Below are 19535 nucleotides of genomic sequence, written 5' to 3'. Positions count from 1 at the left end.
GCTAGGGAGTAACTAACTATGTTGCTCTCGTGCTCACAACTTCACAAAATGAAAATTAATAAAGTAAACTACATGATGATTGGAATATTTTTGTTTGTCGGATATATACAGCATATGGTTATACATATGCTCGTTTATGTAATAAACCTTTTTGCCTAGTTTCTCATATCCTCACTATTACGTCTAGACAGTACATTCTAAATGGTTGCTTTTCGCAGGGCCGGGTACACGTGAAAGGTCCTCCGTATAAAGGATGTTATATAATGTCCTTCCTTCATCAAACAAACGAGTTTCGGAAACTACTTCCAAATACTGTCAATACTCCTGCATATACAGCGTGTGGACAAAGGCGTGCACACAGCTGAAGTGGTTGAAGTACGCCGTGTCAACAAATAAACAACCGTTGTCGTCATGGAGATAATCAGGACGATATCACGACCCGTTACGAGATCACCTCAAGAGTTCTTGTTCTGATATTTTGTTTCCTCGTGCATGCATACAGTTTTGGGACGGTCATATCGCTTTCATGTAGTACTGAATCATTGTGTTCATGGTCTATCTGTTTGTAGGGCTATGTAGCGTTTTAAATGTAGTGATGACACGAAGAAGAAGAAGGCCTTCAATGTAGTATCGGGACTTGAGAATCAGATTTGCAAAGTCAGATTTCTAGTCATTTCTTGACATAATATCTTAAAGTGGCATTCCACTCCAGAAGCGAGTGTTAATTTCTGATAGATGATATTTTGGGGATACAAATGCACCCCTTATTTGTCTTTTCAAAAATAATCCTTTTCTAAATCCAAGCACCTCCATATGTACCCGCTTCTACTGTACTGCATCGTAAATGATTTTGACAACAATATCCCATTGTATATCGACATTCATGGAGCAAAAATTAGATATGGTTGTGTGGTGAAAGCTGATTGACAATCTGAGCACTTAAAACATGAAGAAAAGTTCTATTTGTTTTTGTGGACTTCGGCAGTGGGTTTTCGATATACATAAATCATACAATGTCCATCACTCAGGTTTGTGGTCAAGCAGAGTTACTGAATTAGTGGTCAGAGATTAGCAGTAGGAACATGGGCAGCTCAGAGATGGGCAGTATGCAAAATATTTCGGCATCAACAATAACAGCGTGACCAACGCATGCAAAACTATCCACCAACCAATTGTGACCAAAATATGTCCATCATGACGTATTAAAATTTGTGCACCATAAGTTAGCACAATCTAGGCTTTGGTGAATGATAAAAACAACTAATATTTGCCTACAAGAAAACAGTCTGCTTTTTTCGTTTTTCTTGCCTTAAAAGTGGTAGATTTCATACCTTGTAGTGTTTTCAGTTCGTCAGATTTTCAGTGCCCACAAAACGTCAAATTAAGATATATCTATCCTTCTACATGACACAAAATGAAGACGACTTACCATAAAGATAAGATTCACGGTGATGAAAGTTGTTTTAACTAATATTTGCCTACAAGAAAACAGTCTGCTTTTTGTTTCCTTGCATGCCCTGTAGTGTTTTCAGATTGTCAGATTTTCAGTGCCCACAAAACATGAAATTAAGATATATCTATCCTTCTACATGGCATGAAATGAAGACGACTTACCATAAAGATAAGATTGACGGTGATGAAAGTTGTTTTAACCAATATTTGCCTACAAGAAAACAGTCTGCTTTTTGTTTTTCTTGCCTTGAAAGTGATAGATTTCGTGTCCTGTAGTGTTTTCAGTTCGTCAGAATTTCAGTGCCCACAAAACATGAAATTAAGATATCCTTCAAAATGACACAAACCGAAGACGACTTACCATAAAGATCAGATTGACGGTGATGAAAGTTGTTTTAACGCAGCATTTCATGTCCTGGCTGGTCGCGTCTCCCGTCTGGCCACTGTACCGCGCATTCTTTCACTTCTACACATCACTGGCCTGGTAACCACCTTCTACTCACACAAAGAGCTAACAACCAAAAGGGAGGGGGGAACCTTTATGTGTGATGAGTGGGTGCTTGAACTGTGTGATGAAATACCCCATGTGTCCCACTTGAATACGAAAGTGGACGGTCCCCGTTTGTAAGGGGGCACTCGGTAGAATGAGCTTTGACATCGTTGCCATGGGAACGGAGAAAATATGAAACGTCATAGATGGAGGGCACTTGGTGTGAACCAGGATGTTGTTCCGGTTCAGAGATGATGATATCAAAATGTAGAAGGGAATTTTCTTCTGCCTGGGGCTGCTGACGTTAAGTTTTTATTTTATTTTGTTGGGTAAATATTTTATTTTGAAACATCGCCTCTGGTGTCTTAATCTATAATCTTTTATTTCTTATGTTTCTAGTTATTACAAGGAGTATTATTTCTAAAAGAATAGGCAAAACTAAAAAAAAAACGTATTATCATATAGCTAGGCGCCGCGGACCAATCAGAAGGCCCCGTTCGACGTTAGTTATGATGCCGTAACACACACATACAACGTAGTACAAACACATACGCACACACACACATAAACAAAAACACATATAAAACAAACACACATCACACTCTCGGAAAGCGAAAGAGAGAGAGAGAGAGAGAGAGAGAGAGAGAGAAGCCGAAAGCTAGCTTGCTCACACTGCTCTGGGACCCACTACATAAAAACAGCAGCAAGTATGGCAACATATTGCATTGTGTGTATTTTGAATCGCCAAAACTGACGGACAGACAGATTAACAGACACGCTGATGCTATACGCGGACTAATAGCCAGATAGACAGGCAAACAAACGGACAAACAGCTAGACGGACAGACAGATAGGCGGACAGGCAGATTGACAGACGAACAGACAGACTTACAGACAGTCGGGCAGATTGACAGACAGACGGACAGACAGACAGATTGACAGACGGGCAGACAAATTGGCAGACGTACAGACGGACGGACATACGGACAGACAGACAGATTGACAGAGAGACGAACAGACAGACAGATTGACAGACATACACAGGTAGACAGATTGACGGACAGACGGAGAGAGAGATTGACAGACACACAGACATATTGACAGGTGACAGACAGACAGACAGACAGACAGATTGACCGACAAACAGACGGAGAGACAGACAGACAGACGGAGAGACAGACAGACGGATAGACAGACAGACAGACGGATAGACAGACAGACGGACGGATAGACAGACAGACAGACGGATAGACAGACAGACAGACAGACGGATAGACAGACAGACGGATAGACAGACAGACGGATAGACAGACAGACGGATAGACAGACAGACATACGGATAGACAGACAGACGGATAGACAGACAGACGGAGAGACAGACAGACGGAGAGACAGACAGACGGAGAGACAGACAGACAGACGGAGAGACAGACAGACAGACGGATAGACAGACAGACGGATAGACAGACGGATAGACAGACAGACAGACGGATAGACAGACAGACAGAGTCTCAATAGAACACTGCATGGAGATGACCTGCCGGCCATGACCTTCTCACCAATTGTCCTCCAATTATCCATCCGCAGTTCACGTCCTATTAAAGGGGACTAAAACATCATCAATCAAGATGACAGCCAGACAATAGAGCCAGCATGCCGTCTCACCTTGTGAAATTTTACCTGCGATATCGTACTGAGATAAAGGTATGTTTAATTGGCGGGCAAACATCGCAGTACTATTTAAACTATGGGAAAATGTCAAAACGATATGAATCGATGGGGGCGGTGGACACCAAGTACGAAATAACCATACAGTCTTACCTAATGCTTACACAAGATGGTAGGGCCTGGACTTTTATCATGTGGTTGTGCTAGCTGTTGAATTAAATTTAAGATCCTGTTCATTCAAGCGAAGTGGACAAGGTTTCAATAAAGCGAGAGTAACACGAAGATGTATGCACTTCAGCCCTTGGGGAACTAGTGCTAATGTTTGGGTTGCATCATAAACCAGCTGAATGACGTTGGAAGAAAATGCCGAAGTTCGCAAAATGTTCCAGTTTAACTATGCTGTACACAAAGGCGTATATTTGATGTTACAAATTTGTTAACAAAATATTAGTGTTGACTAAGAGTGAATGTTGAGTGTCAGATTTGATACTAGGAGCACAGATCAATAAACATCGCAACGCCATAATACATAAACTCGTTAGTCATTTTACACCAGGCAAAAACTGAATGGTCTCCACCTAGCGAATTTTGTAGAAACAGCACACTGATGATTTGACTTTCAAACGTTGTACAAACTAAGAATTGTAAAAGTAAGAACTTTGCACTCTCTTACATCCTTTCAATGTAGAAGCGATCTCAATACCATGACAGCAACATTTTTGTTTGACAAAAGCACATCACAAAATAGCCTGAAGTCATATTGAATTTACCGACGCCCAAACATGTTCTCTGTATCACATGACCTTTGTATGACGTTAAAGTTATTAAAAGTTGTGATGATGCAATTTGAACGCGTCACAACGAAAATTCTGACGAAGTTCTCATTTCTATTTTGGGTATTTTTGTGATTACTTATTCAGTACCAATGCAGAAGTGCATCTTTTGTTGAATAAGAAAATTCCAAACATGTTTTAATGATGATAGGTGACAAACTATAACGTTAGACAATGAGTTATTGTGTGTGAGGAGTATAAACCTGACGAGGTGTTTAAACACAAGGACATGCTCAATAATTATAGACCACGGCCGTCTTCATAATGATTGAGTATGATCGGGGTATGTTATTATTCAAGATTATGAACCTTACCATTTTGTTTCCTTCTCTGCATTTTTGGAGGTAAAATCTACAAAGTCAACCTTTGCTTTTTGATAAACTGTTTTGACAACTTTTTATCACTGAAGTTAAAACTATCAGGACAACCGATAAAAGAATAGTAATAGTCCCTATTTTGTAGCTGTCCTTGTCGGCTGGCTTTGTGTCTTTGTTGTAGGAAGGACATGTCACATGAACCTACGATGACACCTGTCGAATGACAATTAAAGTGGAATGAAGCAGTTGTAAGATTTCGCTTGAAGTATTTCACTTATATATTGAATAGACCACCAAACAACAGAGTGCGCGGTGCCTATATATAGGTAACTGTCAATTGATAATTGCCATTTGGTGATAATACATTTATGAAGAAGACCGGTAGCAAAACGCCACAATTAAGCAGATATCGTCTATTAAAAGATTCTGTATGATTCTGGGGGAGGGGGGTACTGTACAATATGGCAGCCTTGTCCTGTGTTTAGAACGTGGCGTCTTTACTTCAAGGTCAGCAGAAAAGGTCGCCACGAGACAGACGCCACCGACGCCCAGTGCGCAGGCGCGCGCCCTAAACAGGTTCTACTAGATCCAGCCTTGAGAGTCTGTAATAGTGAAGACTTTAATAGGCGACCCTTATTATCGCGGCTTGGTGGGAGTCAGTCTGACCACGAAAAAAGGGTCCAGTCCAGCTGTTCCAACCCCGTACAGATGTCTGGGGGAGGTCCGCCCGTGCCTAGCTATGTCCACGATGTTACGAAAGCATTCCAGGTAAGAAAGTCATTCGTAGTTTACGACAGTTTGTGTCAACGGCTGAAATCAGCCGCGTGGTGGGCACACAGTGATTGATAATCGCATCGGAATCACTGGTTATTATTTCGGGTCAATGGAAAATGGCGCAGCGGCGACACAGATAGACGGTGAGCATATTTTCACCAAGTGTAAACGATTTTATGTTTGGAGATATGACGGAGCAACCTGCTGAACTGTTGATATCGTTTCCATGGTTACTATGATAGAATATCTGTGATAAGTTTAATTCAGTGAGGATAGATTTTTCTGGAAAGAGTCTTTTAATTTTGAGCTGTGCTCATCGCATATGAAGCGTTTCTAATTTGTTGAAATTTGCCATCCAAAACTATATTTAGTTCGTATAGAACATTATTTTGTGTCATACAGACTAAGTATTCATGTGCTCCAAAGTTTCGCGACCATTTCAATTTGTTGTGCTTGGACTAGAAAACTTCCCTGCATACACTTAGCCTCCATAGCAGGCTCTCTGGGGCCTTTTTTGCTCATAATACACTTTTGCTGGCCTTTTCTTTTTGTACTTGGTCGCTGATTGCCGGCCGTCACTGATTGCTGGTCCCTGGCGATCCAGTACAAAAAGAAATGGCCAGCAAAAGTGTACTATGAGCCAAAAAAAGCCCCAGAGAGCCTGCTATGGAGGCTAGCATACACTGTCTTTTACTTGCAAATTCCATTTTTATGGACAGTCTCCAAATTTTTCTCTCCGTCTATCTTTGGTCAGATAATGATAAATAAAGTTCTCTGCATTCAAAGTTTTCTGCTTGCAAATTCCATTTTTATGGACAGTCTCCTATTGTTTCTCTGTGTCTATCCTTGGCCAGATAACGGCCAAGGCACCACACTGGTTGGACAAGGGCACATATGAACGGCTTAATTGTGTAGGTGCGGCGGATGGCATGTGTAGCCCAGGGCTGGGTCTCTATTATGGGCAGGTAAAAAGCGCTATCTTGTTTAAGAGTCTGTGGGATCGCAGGAGCGGCGACGGCCGTGTCTTCTGACTGTGGGGTAGCTAGCTGACACAGCGCCGCTGGTAAAACAACAGCTCCCGATATACGCATATAGATATCTTCGATCACCGCGCTGTATCAAAATGTCGCCGTATGCAGTAGTGCGATTTTGTGGAGTCAAGCAAGCCGTGACATTACCGCCTTCTGTCAAGGATTCTGACAACCTTTTTAGTCAAAAGAAATTTCAACGATGCATTCATGAATTTCGAAAGAATGCCGTCAAGTTTGTTGCAGTTAGCTTATCGTACGATGTACGTGCATGCTTGGCACTTACTCTTGGCATCAGCATCGATAGTCTCTATTATGATCACAACAGGACCACACAGCGGCGGAAACACGAAGGTCCCGCCTCCGAGAGACTCCGGCCCGGTCGCCCCAGACAGCGCTGATGAGCCGCGGTACGGGATCATGCGGTGCCGCAGACGTCGACGACACCTAAGCGTCTTCAAGAATCCTCTGCAGCAAGACGTCTTCAGGTGACAAGGTCATTCTCAGGTAATCTACTCTATATACAAGGTGCTAATTCTGGAGCCCCTAAGAAATACTTAAATCCTGAGGCTTAACCTAAAAATGTTGGTGGATTGCATGAGCGCGAAGGTGACGGTAGACTAAGTGAACATGGCCCACACCAATCTTTCCTGTTTATTTGTGTTATTTTCTTTCACACAGAATTTACACGTTTGCATGAATTCATCGTTAATTGGGCATCTAAAACTATTTTCAGATCACCAGTTCTAGCTATATCTATTCCATGTGATCTAGATATGTTCACTCTGTTCAGTTTAACTTAGACCTAGAAAATGGCGACTTTGGTCAATGATGCTAATACGTAAACAGAGATTAACATAGTTCATTTCCAGTCTTCTGTACAATCGGATCATCTCCGTCTTGGTTCACCAACAATGACTTGTGCGTGGTTGAACATCGCAAGAATAACTCATTTATTTACATCCAATTCTACATGTGCAACTAATTTTTCTGACAGGCTAGAGGGTCAATGACAAGATAACAAAATCAGTGACATAGTCTCAAAGCACACTATTAAACGGTGTACTACACCGAGTTTTCTTAAACATTTGTGGCGTTGACAATTGGTGACGTATTAACAATCTCTATTCGTTTTTACTCATAACGGCATACTAGACGAGGCACTGTCTCAAGGCCATTTTGTTCATTACTTGGCGCATTGTTAACTCTTCGCTTGAAGCGTTTTTTGTCCATTACTTGGCTGCAAATAAAGCCCAAACTCAAAATAAATCGTGTTTATCAGAGTACCAAATCCTACTAATTTCAAATTAAACCTAGTAATTCTTGAGTAACATTGTGGGAAGGGACATATAGCACCATAGTTTATGTTTGTAATTTTCGGTTACCAATTAGACTGGTCCAGAATATGGCCGTTTTGCAGAACCAACAAGACAGTAACAGCTTTTTCCTGACTTATATGCTGTTCAATGACACTTTGATGGCTCTTAAGACACAAGAAGATTTTCTTCTGGATGATTTCATAGTTTTTGTCACAGTTCAGAACTGCACACTTGAGTGGATACGTTGTTTGTGCCCACCTTCAGTGCACGCACCGCCCACCAATTACTCAAAGCTAAAAGATCAGGCGGAGTAATTTTACTTATCCCTGCCCTTGCTGCAATTACGTGTCATCTCTAACCGAGGCACACCTTTTTTTGTTCAGGATGAACAAAAGAGTCCGATGTGGAAAGTTGCAGGACAAGTTTAGTCCTGCGGCAGCTGTGACGTAGACGGTTTGGGCGGACCACGGTTACCTCTGAAAGAACGTCAGAAGTCACGGTGGGGGTCTACGCGCACAACATAGCGCTGGGAGAACTGTCTTTTCCCCGCTAAGATACAGAAAACACTCAGCAAAACCGAGAAGTGTTGTCAGAAGAGGTTGAAACGTTCAACAACACGACTGCCTCCAAGTCTACAGAATAAAGGTAAGCCGCCCGAGTTCAAAATTATGGGGTGAGGCACTCTGTGTCATTTCCTCATTGTGTGTGTCAAGATAGAAAGCAGTATACTGCGCCGATTCAATGAAGTAAATTTGCAGTTTCAAGTCAATCACGGACTTTTGTAACCACAATCTGTTCTCACAAACAAACGATTAATACTGATTGATAGAAAAGTCCATGTGTGTGTGTTATTGTTAAGAGCTGGTCACCATTTTGTTTGAGTGTATACTTGTTCACAAAGTAACAGGCCTAAATATACAATAGCCACTTTGTTTCCTTACAAACATGTCAAGACCGTCAAGTGCTGTCTTGGACACTGGGCGAAATGAATCTTTGCACTTCTGACACAGTGACAGTCAGCAAACTTGCCTTGTACTGATCAAATTCTCAATAGATTACCTAGCTTATGGCGTACAGGGTCTGCATGCCTATAGTACGGTAGGAACTTACAAATGTCCTTTTTCTACTAATATCACTGTGTTTAGGTCTACATGAGTCTGTGTTCCTTTCTTACATTGTTAACCCTTTCTGGAAACTACGACATGCTTATATATGGGTGGGACTCAGTGTCAAAGAGGTTATGATTCATATTCTACACATACTTATGTTTCTTGTCACCTTGAAGAACCCTCCGTCAAATACTTGGCAAATACTTTCTTAAGATAGACAATTACTAAAGTTAATGAACTGTAATTTTAAAGGTACACGGTTGTATCTTTGCAGTGATTTTGGTTCAACATGTTGATAACAACACCAGATAGTCTAATTATCGTGGCTTGGTGCAGAGCACCACACCCAGTGAGGTCATGACAACTCAGGTCAACTGTAATTTTGGATTGAGTTCAAATTGGGCGTGGAACAAATTCTTAAGCACATTCTTAAGCTTCATCATAATTAGTGTCCTTGTGTTTTATCCTTTCTTGTTGAAAAGTGGTTGTCGTTATATGTTTTAACGATGAAACTACTCGTGACCTTAATGGTACTTAAAAATTCCTTCCATTCAAGGTCATCTTAGAGTTTCTAGTTTTGACGCTTTCTACACTACACTATTAGATACATGCATACTGGCATAATCTGTATCTTTCCTGTGGTTTCAAAATCGCCCCCAATTGTTGAAAACAAACCCCGCAAGATGCACCTAATCTACATCATATCTACATTACTAATTTTATCCATAATAATCCAACAAGATGCCCATTGAATTGAATTAAGTTGAAGGTCACTGTGCTTATTAATTGCTTCTTTAAAATCCATCCACTTGTCGTACATATTTAGATTAGTCACATGGCCTGACATGTCCCTTTCGCCTTGTCTGTTTAAATCTCTAAAGCGCTTTCTTTACTGTTTATTTGTTTGTTTGTATAGATCATCGACTGTTTGTCAAGGTTTAGGTTATAAAGAATCAGGAATTTTCTCACAAATGGGCCGTATAATTGGGATAAATAACAGTCAGCTATCTAAATCCTTTCTGCTTCTTATCTTTCTTATTTCTTGTGGTTTCAATGTTCTTTCTAGATTCCCGACTGCTTGTCAAGGTTTAGGTTATAAAAGATCCGACTCTTTGTCACATGGAGACCGGATAACCAGGTGTAAATAGCAGACAGGTATGCGCCGCCATGGAGAGTTAAAGACCCGACAGGGCCACAGTGCGCCTCGGGACAATTCCTGTGCCAGGCGTGTCTGTACACGGTGGATCCGCCCTGACCGTCATCGGGACAAAATACCATCTTCTCTGCCGAATTTCCCTCACTTTCCCACACATTATGACAGGGTTTTGTCAAATTTGATCAAATCGACAACTTCCTAGCAAGTTTAGGCGATGCGCTGCGATCCAGATGTACCCATCGCCCTATTCATGGCGGCACCTTGAGAGGTGACCAATTTTCTAATCCAGTGACCCGAAATAACCTGCTTTCAGCAGAGAGACTGTATGCAACCCATTCATAAAGGCACGCGTTTAGATATAAGCTTGCAACAATTTACACATGAAAAACGGAACAAATGTTGTTGTTGTTTTTTCTTAAATGTGTACACCCGTCAAATGCGGTCAGTTCAGCTCTTGTTCTTACCAGGGGTTCGTTACAAGTCCAGCCTGTAGCTGCAGGCAAGGAGGTTATATAGACTGCAGGTGTCAATGCTTATAATAATACGAAAAGGTTTCCCGCTACGTCTTACATTGTTCTACGTGGAGTAAGTAGAGTTCAGCTCTCATTGGCAAGTTTTCTGGGATTCTCGGACTCCCTGTACAGTTAATAAATGCACAATACTAAACAATTCTTGCTAAGGAACATCAGTATTTTTGTGTGTGAATCTTTGTTCTTTCCGTGTCAACTGTGAAACTATGCTAACTACTCACAGTTACATAATGACAATCAAACGTTTTTAGCTACTTCATGTCCCTTTTACAAATTTTGTGAAGTATCTGGACTACATCGTTTACACAATTCAATTAATTTTTTTGTATCTGTTAGTCTTCAAATGTATGACTGTTTTGTGCTATCTTTCATACTGTACAAATGGCAGCTTTGATATAAGTTGCACTGCTTCAATTGAGTCCTTCGTCTTGTTTTCTTAATCTTTTCTTATAAAGAAAATGCACCAAACTGATTTTTTTTTTAGAAATGCAGAATTCATAACACGACACTGTCTTGAAATCGCCTTGTCGGTGTGATTCCTACATGTTATTTGCGACATTGAGTGAGTTTATCTTGTAGTAGGCTAGGAAGTTCCTAAAACCTGTGAGGAAATTGATTTACAGTTGTCTATAAAGGTCACTAAATCGACGTTTCGAAATGAGATCTTTGTATGGACGCAGTTTAATGGCATTTGGGTGTTCTTTTCAACAGGAACACATCTTCAGAATGGAAACTTCTCCGTCGGTTGGGCGCTGGCTTCTCCTTGCACTGGTCATGGGATCAACATGTAAGCTGATTGTTCAAGGTACGGTCTTCCATGATGTTGTATCCAATGGTGTTTAAAAAGTACTGAAGTAGCTTGTTGTTTTGCCTTAGCCACCATATGAAGCTACAAACTCATAAAGATTACAAAAAAAACTACGTTTAAACAAAACTTAGAATTTTACGGTGATTCATTAATAGATAACTTGGCATCATCGACAAGAACCAAACAAGAATGAATTTAGAATAAATCCGTCATTTTGCTTACAATATGTTTTAATGCTCTACAGGACAAACAGCTTCAACGTCTTTAGAAATACCTCAAGCATCTGCAACTTCAACTCCTACTCCTTCTCAGCGACCCTCAAATGTGTCACCGACAGTCAGTCAAACTGTAGCTCCATCTCCCAGTCCATCTGTGTTCACAGTGCCGACAGTCAGTCCAACTGTAGGTCAAAGTCGGACTTTGTCACCGACAGTCAGTCAAACTGTAGCTCAATCTCCAAGTCAATCTGCGTCCACAGTGCCGACAGCCAGTCCAACAGTAGCTCCAACAGTGTCACCGACTGTCAGTCCATCTGTAGCTCCATCAGTGTCACCAACAGTCAGTCCATCTGTGCCTCCATCTCCAACTGCGTCACCGACAGTCAGTCCAACTGTAGCTCCAACATTGTCACCGACAGTTAGTCCAACTGTAGCTCTATCTCCATCAATGTCACCTACGATCAGTCCATCTGTAGCTCCATCTCCAATAGTGTCACCGACAGTCAGTCCAACAGTAGCTCCAACAGTGTCACCAACAGTCAGTCAGTCCAACAGTAGCTCCAACAGTGTCACCAACAGTCAGTTCATCTGTGCCTCCATCTCCAACTGCGTCACCGACAGTCAGTCCAACTGTAGCTCCAACATTGTCACCGACAGTCAGTCCAACTGTAGCCCCATCTCCATCAGTGTCACCTACAGTCAGTCCATCTGTAGCCCCTTCTCCATCAGTGCCACCAACAGTCAGTCCAACTGTAGCCCCATCTCCATCAGTGTCACCTACAGTCAGTCCATCTGTAGCCGCATCTCCATCAGTGTCACCAACAGTCAGTCCAACTGTAGCCCCATCTCCATCAGTGTCACCTACAGTCAGTCCATCGGTAGGTCCATCTCCATCAGTGTCACCTACAGTCAGTCCAACTGTAGCCCCATCTCCATCAGTGTCACCTACAGTCAGTCCATCGGTAGGTCCATCTCCATCAGTGTCACCAACAGTCAGTCCATCTGTAGCTCCATCTCCATCAGTGTCACCAACAGTCAGTCCAACTGTAGCCCCATCTCCATCAGTGTCAACTACAGTCAGTCCATCGGTAGGTCCATCTCCATCAGTGTCACCAACAGTCAGTCCATCTCTAGCTCCATCAGTGTCACCTACAGTCAGTCCATCGGTAGCTCCATCAGTGTCACCAACAGTCAGTCCATCGGTAGCTCCATCTCCATCAGTATCATCTCCATCAATGTCACCTTCGGTCAGTCCATCTGTAGCTCCATCCCCAACAGTGTCACCAACAGTCAGTCCATCTGTAGCTCCATCTCCGACAGTCGGTCTATCTGTAGCTCCATCACTGACAATCAGTCCAACTGTAGCTCCATCAGCGTCACCGACAGTCAGTCCATCTGTAGCTCCATCAGTGTCACCAACAGTCAGTCCATCTGTAGCTCCATCTCCAACAGATTCACCAACAGTCAGTCCATCTGTAGCTCCAACAGTTTCACCAACAGTCAGTCCATCTGTAGCTCCACCAGCGTCACCGACAGTCAGTCCAACTGTAGCTCCACCAGTGTCACCTACAGTCAGTCCATCTTTAGCTCCATCAGTGTCACCGACAGTCAGTCCATCTGTAGCTTCACCAGCGTCACCGACAGTCAGTCCAACTGTAGCTCTACCGGTGTCACCGACAGTCAGTCCATCCGTAGCCCCATCTCCATCAGTGTCACCAACAGTCAGTCCATCTGTAGCTCCATCTCCAACAGTTTTACCGACAGTCATTCCAACTGTAGCTCCAACAGTTTCACCGACAGTCAGTCCATCTGTAGCTCCATCTCCAACAGTGTTACCGACTGTTAGTAGATCTGTAGCTCAAACAGTGTCACCGACAGTCAGTCCATCAGTAGCTCCATCTCCAACAGTTTCACCGCCAGTCAGTCCATCTGTAGCTCCATCTCCGACAGATAGTCCATCTGTAGCTCTATCAGTGTCACCGACAGTCAGTCCAACTGTAGCTCCATCAGTGTCACCTACAGTCAGTCCATCTGTAGCTCCATCTCCGACAGTAAGTCCATCTGTAGCTCCAACAGTGTCACCGACAGTCAGTCCATCTGTATCTCCAACAGTGTCACCAACAGTCAGTCCAACTGTAGCTCCATCAGTGTCACCTGCATTCAGTCCATCTGTAGCTCCTTCACTGACAGTCAGTACATCTGTAGCTCCATCAGTGTCACCGACAGTCAGTCCATCTGTAGCTCCATCTCCATCAGTGTCGCTGACGGCCAGTCCTTCTGTAGCTCCAACAGTGTCACCGACAGTCAGTCCATCTGTAGCTCCATCTCCAACAGTAAGTCCAACTGTAGGTCCATCTCCATCAGTGTCACCAACAGTCAGTCCATCTCTAGCTCCATCAGTGTCACCTACAGTCAGTCCATTGGTAGCTCCATCAGTGTCACCAACAGTGCCATCAACAGTCAGTCCATCTTTAGCTCCATCTTTAACAGTGTCACCGACAGTCAGTCCATCTGTAGCTCCATCAGTGTCACCTTCAGTCAGTCCAACTGTAGCTCCATCTGCATCAGTGTCATCGACAGTCAGTCCATCTGCATCAGTGTCACCGACAGTCAGTCCATCTTTAGCTCCAACAGTGTCACCGACAGTCACTCCATCTGTAGCTCCAACAGTGTTACCAACAGTCAGTCCATCTGTAGCTCCATCACTGATAGTCAGTCCATCTGTAGCTCCATCTCCGACAGTCAGTCCATCTGTAGCTCCAACAGTGTCACCGACAGTCAGTCCATCTGTAGCTCCAACAGTGTCACCAACAGTCAGTCCATCTGTAGCTCCATCTCCATCAGTGTCACCTACAGTCAGTCCATCAGTAGCTCCATCAGTGTCACTGACAGTCAGTCCATCTGTAGCTCCAACAGTGTCACCAACAGTCAGTCCATCTGTAGCTCCATCTCCATCAGTGTCACCTACAGTCAGTCCATCTGTAGCTCCATCACTGACAGTCAGTCCATCTGTAGCTCCATCTCCGACAGTTAGTCCATCTGTAGCTCCAACAGTGTCACCGACAGTGAGTCCATCTGTAGCTCCAACAGTGTCACCAACAGTCAGTCCATCTGTAGCTCCATCACAGACAGTCAGTCCATCTGTAGCTCCATCAGTGTCACCAACAGTCAGTCCATCTGTAGCTCCATCTCCATCAGTGTCACCTGCAGTCAGTCCATCAGTAGCTCCATCAGTGTCACCAACAGTCAGTCCATCTGTAGCTCCATCTCCATCAGTGTCGCTGACGGCCAGTCCTTCTGTAGCTCCATCAGTGTCACCGACAGTCAGTCCATCTGTAGCTTCAACAGTGTCACCAACAGTCAGTCCATCTGTAGCTCCATCTCCAACAGTGTCGCCTACAGTCAGTCCATCTGTAGCTCTATCAGTGTCACCGACAGTCAGTCCATCTGTAGCTCCATCTCCAACAGTGTCGCCGACGGCCAGTCCTTCTGTGGCTCCAACAGTGTCACCAACAGTCAGTCCATCTGTAACTCCATCACCGACAGTCAGTCCATCTGTAGCTCCATCAGTGTCACCAACAGTCAGTCCATCTGTAGCTCCATCTCCGACAGTCAGTCCATCAGTAGCTCCATCAGTGTCACCGACAGTCAGTCCATCTGTAGCTTCAACAGTGTCACCGACAGTCAGTCCATCTGTAGCTCCATCTCCAACAGTGTCACCAACAGTCAGTCCATCTGTAACTCCATCACCGACAGTCAGTCCATCTGTAGCTCCATCAGTGTCACCTACAGTCAGTCAATCTATAGCTCCATCAGTGCCACCTACAGTCAGTCCATCTGTAGCTCCATCTCCATCAGTGTCACCTACAGTCAGTCCATCTGTAGCTCTATCAGTGTCACCGACAGTCAGTCCAACTGTAGCTCCATCAGTGTCACCAACAGTCAGTTCATCTGTGTCATCTACAGTCAGTCCATCTGTAGCTCCATCAGTGTCACCTACAGTCAGTCCAACTGTAGCTACATCTCCATCAGTGTCACCTTCAGTCAGTCCATCTGTAGCTCCAACAGTGTCACCAACAGTCAGCCCATCTGTAGCTCCATCTCCATCAGTATCATCTCCATCAATGTCACCTTCGGTCAGTCCATCTGTAGCTCCATCTCCAACAGTATCACCGACAGTCAGTGCATCTTTAGCTACGTCACCAAGTCTGTCCATGATTCCGGTGCCAAGTGTTTCACTATCGGCAACAGCATCCCTGACTCCAGCGCCAAGTGTGTCACCATCAGCATCCCTGACTCCAGTACCAAGTGTTTCTTTATCAGCTACAGCATCCCTGACGCCAGTACCAAGTGTGTCACCATCAGCATCCCTGACTTCAGTACCAAGTGTGTCACCATCAGTAACCGCATCCCTGACTCCAGCGCCAAGTGTGTCACCATCAGTAACCGCATCCCTGACTCCAGTCCCAAGTGTGTCACCATCAGTAACCGCATCCCTGACTCCAGTACCAAGTGTTTCATCATCGGTGACAGCATCCGTGACTCCAGTCCCAAGTTTTTCCCCATCAGTAACAGCATCCTTGACTCCAGCGCCAAGTGTGTCACCATCAGTAACCGCATCCCTGACTCCAGTACCAAGTGTTTCACCATCAGTAACTGCATTTCTGACTCCAGTACCAAGTGTGTCACCATCAGTAACAGCATCCCTGACTCCAGCGCCAAGTGTGTCACCATCACCAAGTCTGTCCCTGACTCTGTCGCCAAGTGTGTCACCATCAGTAACAGCATCCGTGACTCAAGCACCAAGTGTGTCACCATTAGTAACAGTATCCCTGACTAGAGCGCCAACTGTGTCACCATCAGTAACAGCATCCTTGACTTCAGTACCAAGTGTGTCACCTTCAGTAACCGCATCCCTGACTCCAGCGCCAAGTGTGTCACCATCAGCAACAGCATCCTTGACTCCAATACCAAGTGTGTCACCATTAGTAACAGCATCCCTGACTCCAATCTCAAGTGTGTCACCATCAGTAACAGCATCACTGACTCCAGCGCCAAGTGTGTCACCATCGTTGACAGCATCACTGACTCCAGCACCAAGTGTGTCACCATCAGTAACAGCATCGTTGACTCCAGCGCCAAGTGTGTCACCAACAGTAACCGCATCCCTGACTCCAGTCGTCCCAAGTGTGTCACCATCATTAACCGCATCCCTGACTCCAGTCCAAAGTGTGTCCCCATCAGTAACAGCATCCCTGACTCCAGTACCAAGTGTGTCACCATCAGTAACAGCATCCTTGACTCCAGTACCAAGTGTGTCACCATCAGTAACAGCATCCTTGACTCCAGTACCAAGTGTGTCACCATCAGTAACAGCATCCTTGACTCCAGTACCAAGTGTGTCACCATCAGTAACAGCATCCGTAACTCCAGCACCAAGTGTGTCACCATCGGTGACAGCATCCGTGACTCCAGCGCCAAGTGTGTCACCATCGGTAACAGCATCGTTGACTCCAGTACCAAGTGTGTCACCATCAGTAACAGCATCGTTGACTCCAGCACCAAGTGTGTCACCATCAGTAACAGCATCGTTGACTCCAGCACCAAGTGTGTCACCTTCAGTAACAGCTTCCTTCACTCCATCACGAACTCCAGCAGTGAGTGTTATCATGACTACGTCGCTGACGTCATCTCCAACACCAAGTTCGTCAGTGCAGCCAAGCCCGTCTATGGCAAGTTGATTGTCTATGTTTCTTCGTTATTTTTTTTAAACACACAAGCCGTACATTTCTCATTTGTTAGTGCATATAGCAATTAACTTTCTTCATACAATATGACGTTTAATCTGTAACAATACATCCGCAGGTGAGCACTGCGACTGTTAGTCCATCTTCAGCTGTCCCAACAACGTTTCCCCCATTTGTTCCAGACGGTAAGTTGACGATTGTGCTTGTCTGCTCGTATAACTTTATACCAGACCTGTACCTTAAGTACAAGCTGTGTAAAAGCAACCTGTTAGGGCTTATCCATTCACACCGGAGATGATATTCTGTCTGATCGAAGAGTGTGGTGAGTGCTTGAGATGTGGATCTCTCCTCCAACAATTCCTAATCTGAACGAGATGCGGATGCACCATTTATGTCGTTCCTGTTATCGTAGTACTCTTTCATACAGATACATTTCTATATTGAGCTGCGTCAGATATTTTCCGATATATCTTATAAAGATGGTGACCGTCCACAAGGCTACATTTCATTATTACTTTGACGGAGTCTGTCGTTACTAATGATTGGTGACCTTGCAGTCGTTACAAGGCTATGTGACTACCTAATAGTTTATACGTCATTTCTCTTTTATCTCTGGCTACAGCTGACGTAAACGTTGGCGATGTCATCCCGGTGAACGCAGCCCCGCCGGTGTTCTCTCCTGCCGGGGACGTGCCGACCTCCCTTGACGTCGCCATCGCCTCCGTTAAGGCCATCCCTGCCAACCCGAGGTGGGACAACTTCAACATGGCGGTCTTCCTGGCCAACAGTAACAACCTCGACACGGCGAGTCAGAAATCCGGGCCATACCAGATCGAACCGGATCCTAATGGACCCAACACGCTGAGATCGGAGATACCGGCTGGTGGCGAACTCCTCTTCAGCAACGCCACGGCGATGGTTAGGATTCCCTCTAGCGAGTGTAACCAGTACTCCCACATGTGTGTCGTCATCACAGCTGCGGAAAACGCCACGTTCAACGACTCCGTTTCCACAGACAACACCAGATGCTTCCCAGCAAACAACGGGCGAACATTTGATGTCGACTGTCGATCAGGTATGATAACGTTTATAATTGTTCATCATCATATTCATCATTACTGTGGCGTATCAGAAACTACATTGCCATTGTTCTCCATTGTCTCTTGTCTTTTGCTAATCATCTACAACCCATCCCTGCAAAACTGTACTATTCTCATCCAAGTTATTGTATGGCCACGTTTTCTATAATCTACTCTGGGTTCCATTTCGAATTCACCCTAGGTAGTCGCATCAGCCCTCGGTCTTTGTACTGATATGTAAATGTACGGGTTTCATTTTATACCAAATACAATGTTGCGACGAGATTTCCATTCAGTGCATTTAATTTCTAAAGCATTTTCACAACCTATTAGCGTCGATGAATTGTCTACTTCCACCCATAGATGTGCGGACTTCCGATTTCAAGATCTCCGGCACGGACCCGGCCGTACTTGTACCAGGTCAGCCCGTCAACGTCAGCTTCGAGTTCACCTTCACGAACAGCAACGGTACAGCGGACGTCCGACCGAACCCAAGCGGCAACCCGAACTTCTTGCCCGCCATCGTCCTGTCAGACTCCTCGGAGCTGGAGAACGCGACCGTACGGACCAGGAGAGCCACGGACCAGGTTCCAGTCGAGGTTGTTCTGGACCCCAGCTCACAGGAGAGGTTGGCCGACGGCCTCCAAGCGGGGCAGTCTATCACGTTACGGGGAAGCGCACTTTTCACCATTCCCAAGGACAGGTAAACTGTTTTCTACAGCAAAGTATATGTTGTATTAACCAGTATGTCGGACATGAAAAAATAACTGTTCGGAACATGTATGATAATTAATCCTTATCTTCGAAAAGAAAGGTGTTAGGGCGTTCCTGTACTGATGACCCTTTCCTGGTTATCTAAGCGTCTCTATGCTTCAGCTATGCTTGAGCTATTCTGGTGCATTTGGTTACAAATCGCTTCATGTATGCTTTCTAATGCTATATTTTGCCTGGTATTGAGATAGTGGATTCTGGTACATAGATAAACGTAAGTTAGATCTATAGCGGCG

At 44.4% G+C, this 19535-nt stretch overlaps 4 protein-coding genes across 7 annotated transcripts in view; 2 read left to right on the top strand and 2 right to left on the bottom strand.

Moving 5' to 3' along the window:
- Positions 1 to 19535, bottom strand: part of LOC118417679 (tetraspanin-9-like) — a 29497-nt gene that overhangs the window by 8671 nt on the left and 1291 nt on the right. Inside the window, exon 1 of one of the 3 annotated variants that reach the window (XM_035823328.1) lies at positions 1814 to 1983. The exons of 1 other annotated variant lie outside the window; for it this stretch is intronic. In XM_035823328.1, coding sequence (XP_035679221.1) covers positions 1814 to 1864 — 51 coding nt within the window. In that variant the 5' untranslated portion in view covers positions 1865 to 1983. Of the gene's footprint in view, positions 1 to 1813; positions 1984 to 19535 lie in introns of those variants that run through there. One more of the 3 variants, XM_035823330.1, reaches the window with a different exon arrangement.
- On the top strand, positions 5366 to 13669 carry LOC118417678 (fap1 adhesin-like). 2 transcript variants are annotated; one of them, XM_035823327.1, is made up of 5 exons: positions 5366 to 5528; positions 6917 to 7069; positions 8265 to 8526; positions 11388 to 11481; positions 11729 to 13669. In XM_035823327.1, the coding sequence occupies exons 4-5, from the start codon at positions 11403 to 11405 to the stop codon at positions 13546 to 13548; spliced, it is 1899 nt and encodes a 632-aa protein (XP_035679220.1). In that variant the 5' UTR covers positions 5366 to 5528; positions 6917 to 7069; positions 8265 to 8526; positions 11388 to 11402; the 3' UTR covers positions 13549 to 13669. The 2 variants fall into 2 exon arrangements, with proteins under 2 accessions (XP_035679220.1, XP_035679219.1); XM_035823326.1 differs by having other exon boundaries at positions 6891 to 7069.
- Positions 13561 to 15918, bottom strand: LOC118418163 (calcium-binding acidic-repeat protein-like). The gene is made up of 3 exons (XM_035823998.1): positions 15603 to 15918; positions 14907 to 15257; positions 13561 to 14357 (listed from the first exon to the last, which is right to left on the bottom strand). The coding sequence occupies exons 1-3, from the start codon at positions 15916 to 15918 to the stop codon at positions 13561 to 13563; spliced, it is 1464 nt and encodes a 487-aa protein (XP_035679891.1).
- LOC118418161 (serine-rich adhesin for platelets-like) lies at positions 15917 to 18159 on the top strand. Its single transcript, XM_035823997.1, has 5 exons — positions 15917 to 15925; positions 15976 to 16508; positions 16545 to 17434; positions 17568 to 17634; positions 18072 to 18159. Exons 1-4 carry the CDS (start codon positions 15917 to 15919, stop codon positions 17585 to 17587), a joined length of 1452 nt encoding a protein of 483 aa, XP_035679890.1. The 3' UTR covers positions 17588 to 17634; positions 18072 to 18159.

The sequence above is a fragment of the Branchiostoma floridae genome, chromosome 6, assembly GCF_000003815.2.
Source record: "Branchiostoma floridae strain S238N-H82 chromosome 6, Bfl_VNyyK, whole genome shotgun sequence".
In the NCBI taxonomy this organism is placed as follows: Eukaryota; Metazoa; Chordata; class Leptocardii; order Amphioxiformes; family Branchiostomatidae; genus Branchiostoma; species Branchiostoma floridae.
Note: the sequence above shows the minus strand (reverse complement) of the source record. Positions and strands in the feature narration are given on the sequence as shown.

What these genes read in the sequence shown, in the direction of transcription:
- LOC118417678 (XM_035823327.1), top strand. Translation starts at nt 11,403, where the DNA reads ATGGAAACTTCTCCGTCGGTTGGGCGCTGGCTTCTCCTTGCACTGGTC. An exon ending in ATGTAAGCTGATTGTTCAAG is followed by an intron (nt 11,482 to 11,728) that starts GTACGGTCTTCC and finishes AATGCTCTACAG; the next exon opens with GACAAACAGCTTCAACGTCT.
- LOC118418161 (XM_035823997.1), top strand. An exon ending in ATCCGTGACTCAAGCACCAA is followed by an intron (nt 16,509 to 16,544) that starts GTGTGTCACCAT and finishes CCCTGACTAGAG; the next exon opens with CGCCAACTGTGTCACCATCA. An exon ending in TGCAGCCAAGCCCGTCTATG is followed by an intron (nt 17,435 to 17,567) that starts GCAAGTTGATTG and finishes ATACATCCGCAG; the next exon opens with GTGAGCACTGCGACTGTTAG.
- LOC118418163 (XM_035823998.1), bottom strand. Translation starts at nt 15,918, where the DNA reads ATGGACAGACTTGGTGACGTAGCTAAAGATGCACTGACTGTCGGTGAT. An exon ending in TACAGTTGGACTGACTGTCG is followed by an intron (nt 15,258 to 15,602) that starts GTGACACTGATA and finishes ATGGAGCTACAG; the next exon opens with ATGGACTGACTGTCGGTGAT. An exon ending in TACTGATGGACTGACTGCAG is followed by an intron (nt 14,358 to 14,906) that starts GTGACACTGATG and finishes TTGGAGCTACAG; the next exon opens with ATGGAGTGACTGTCGGTGAC.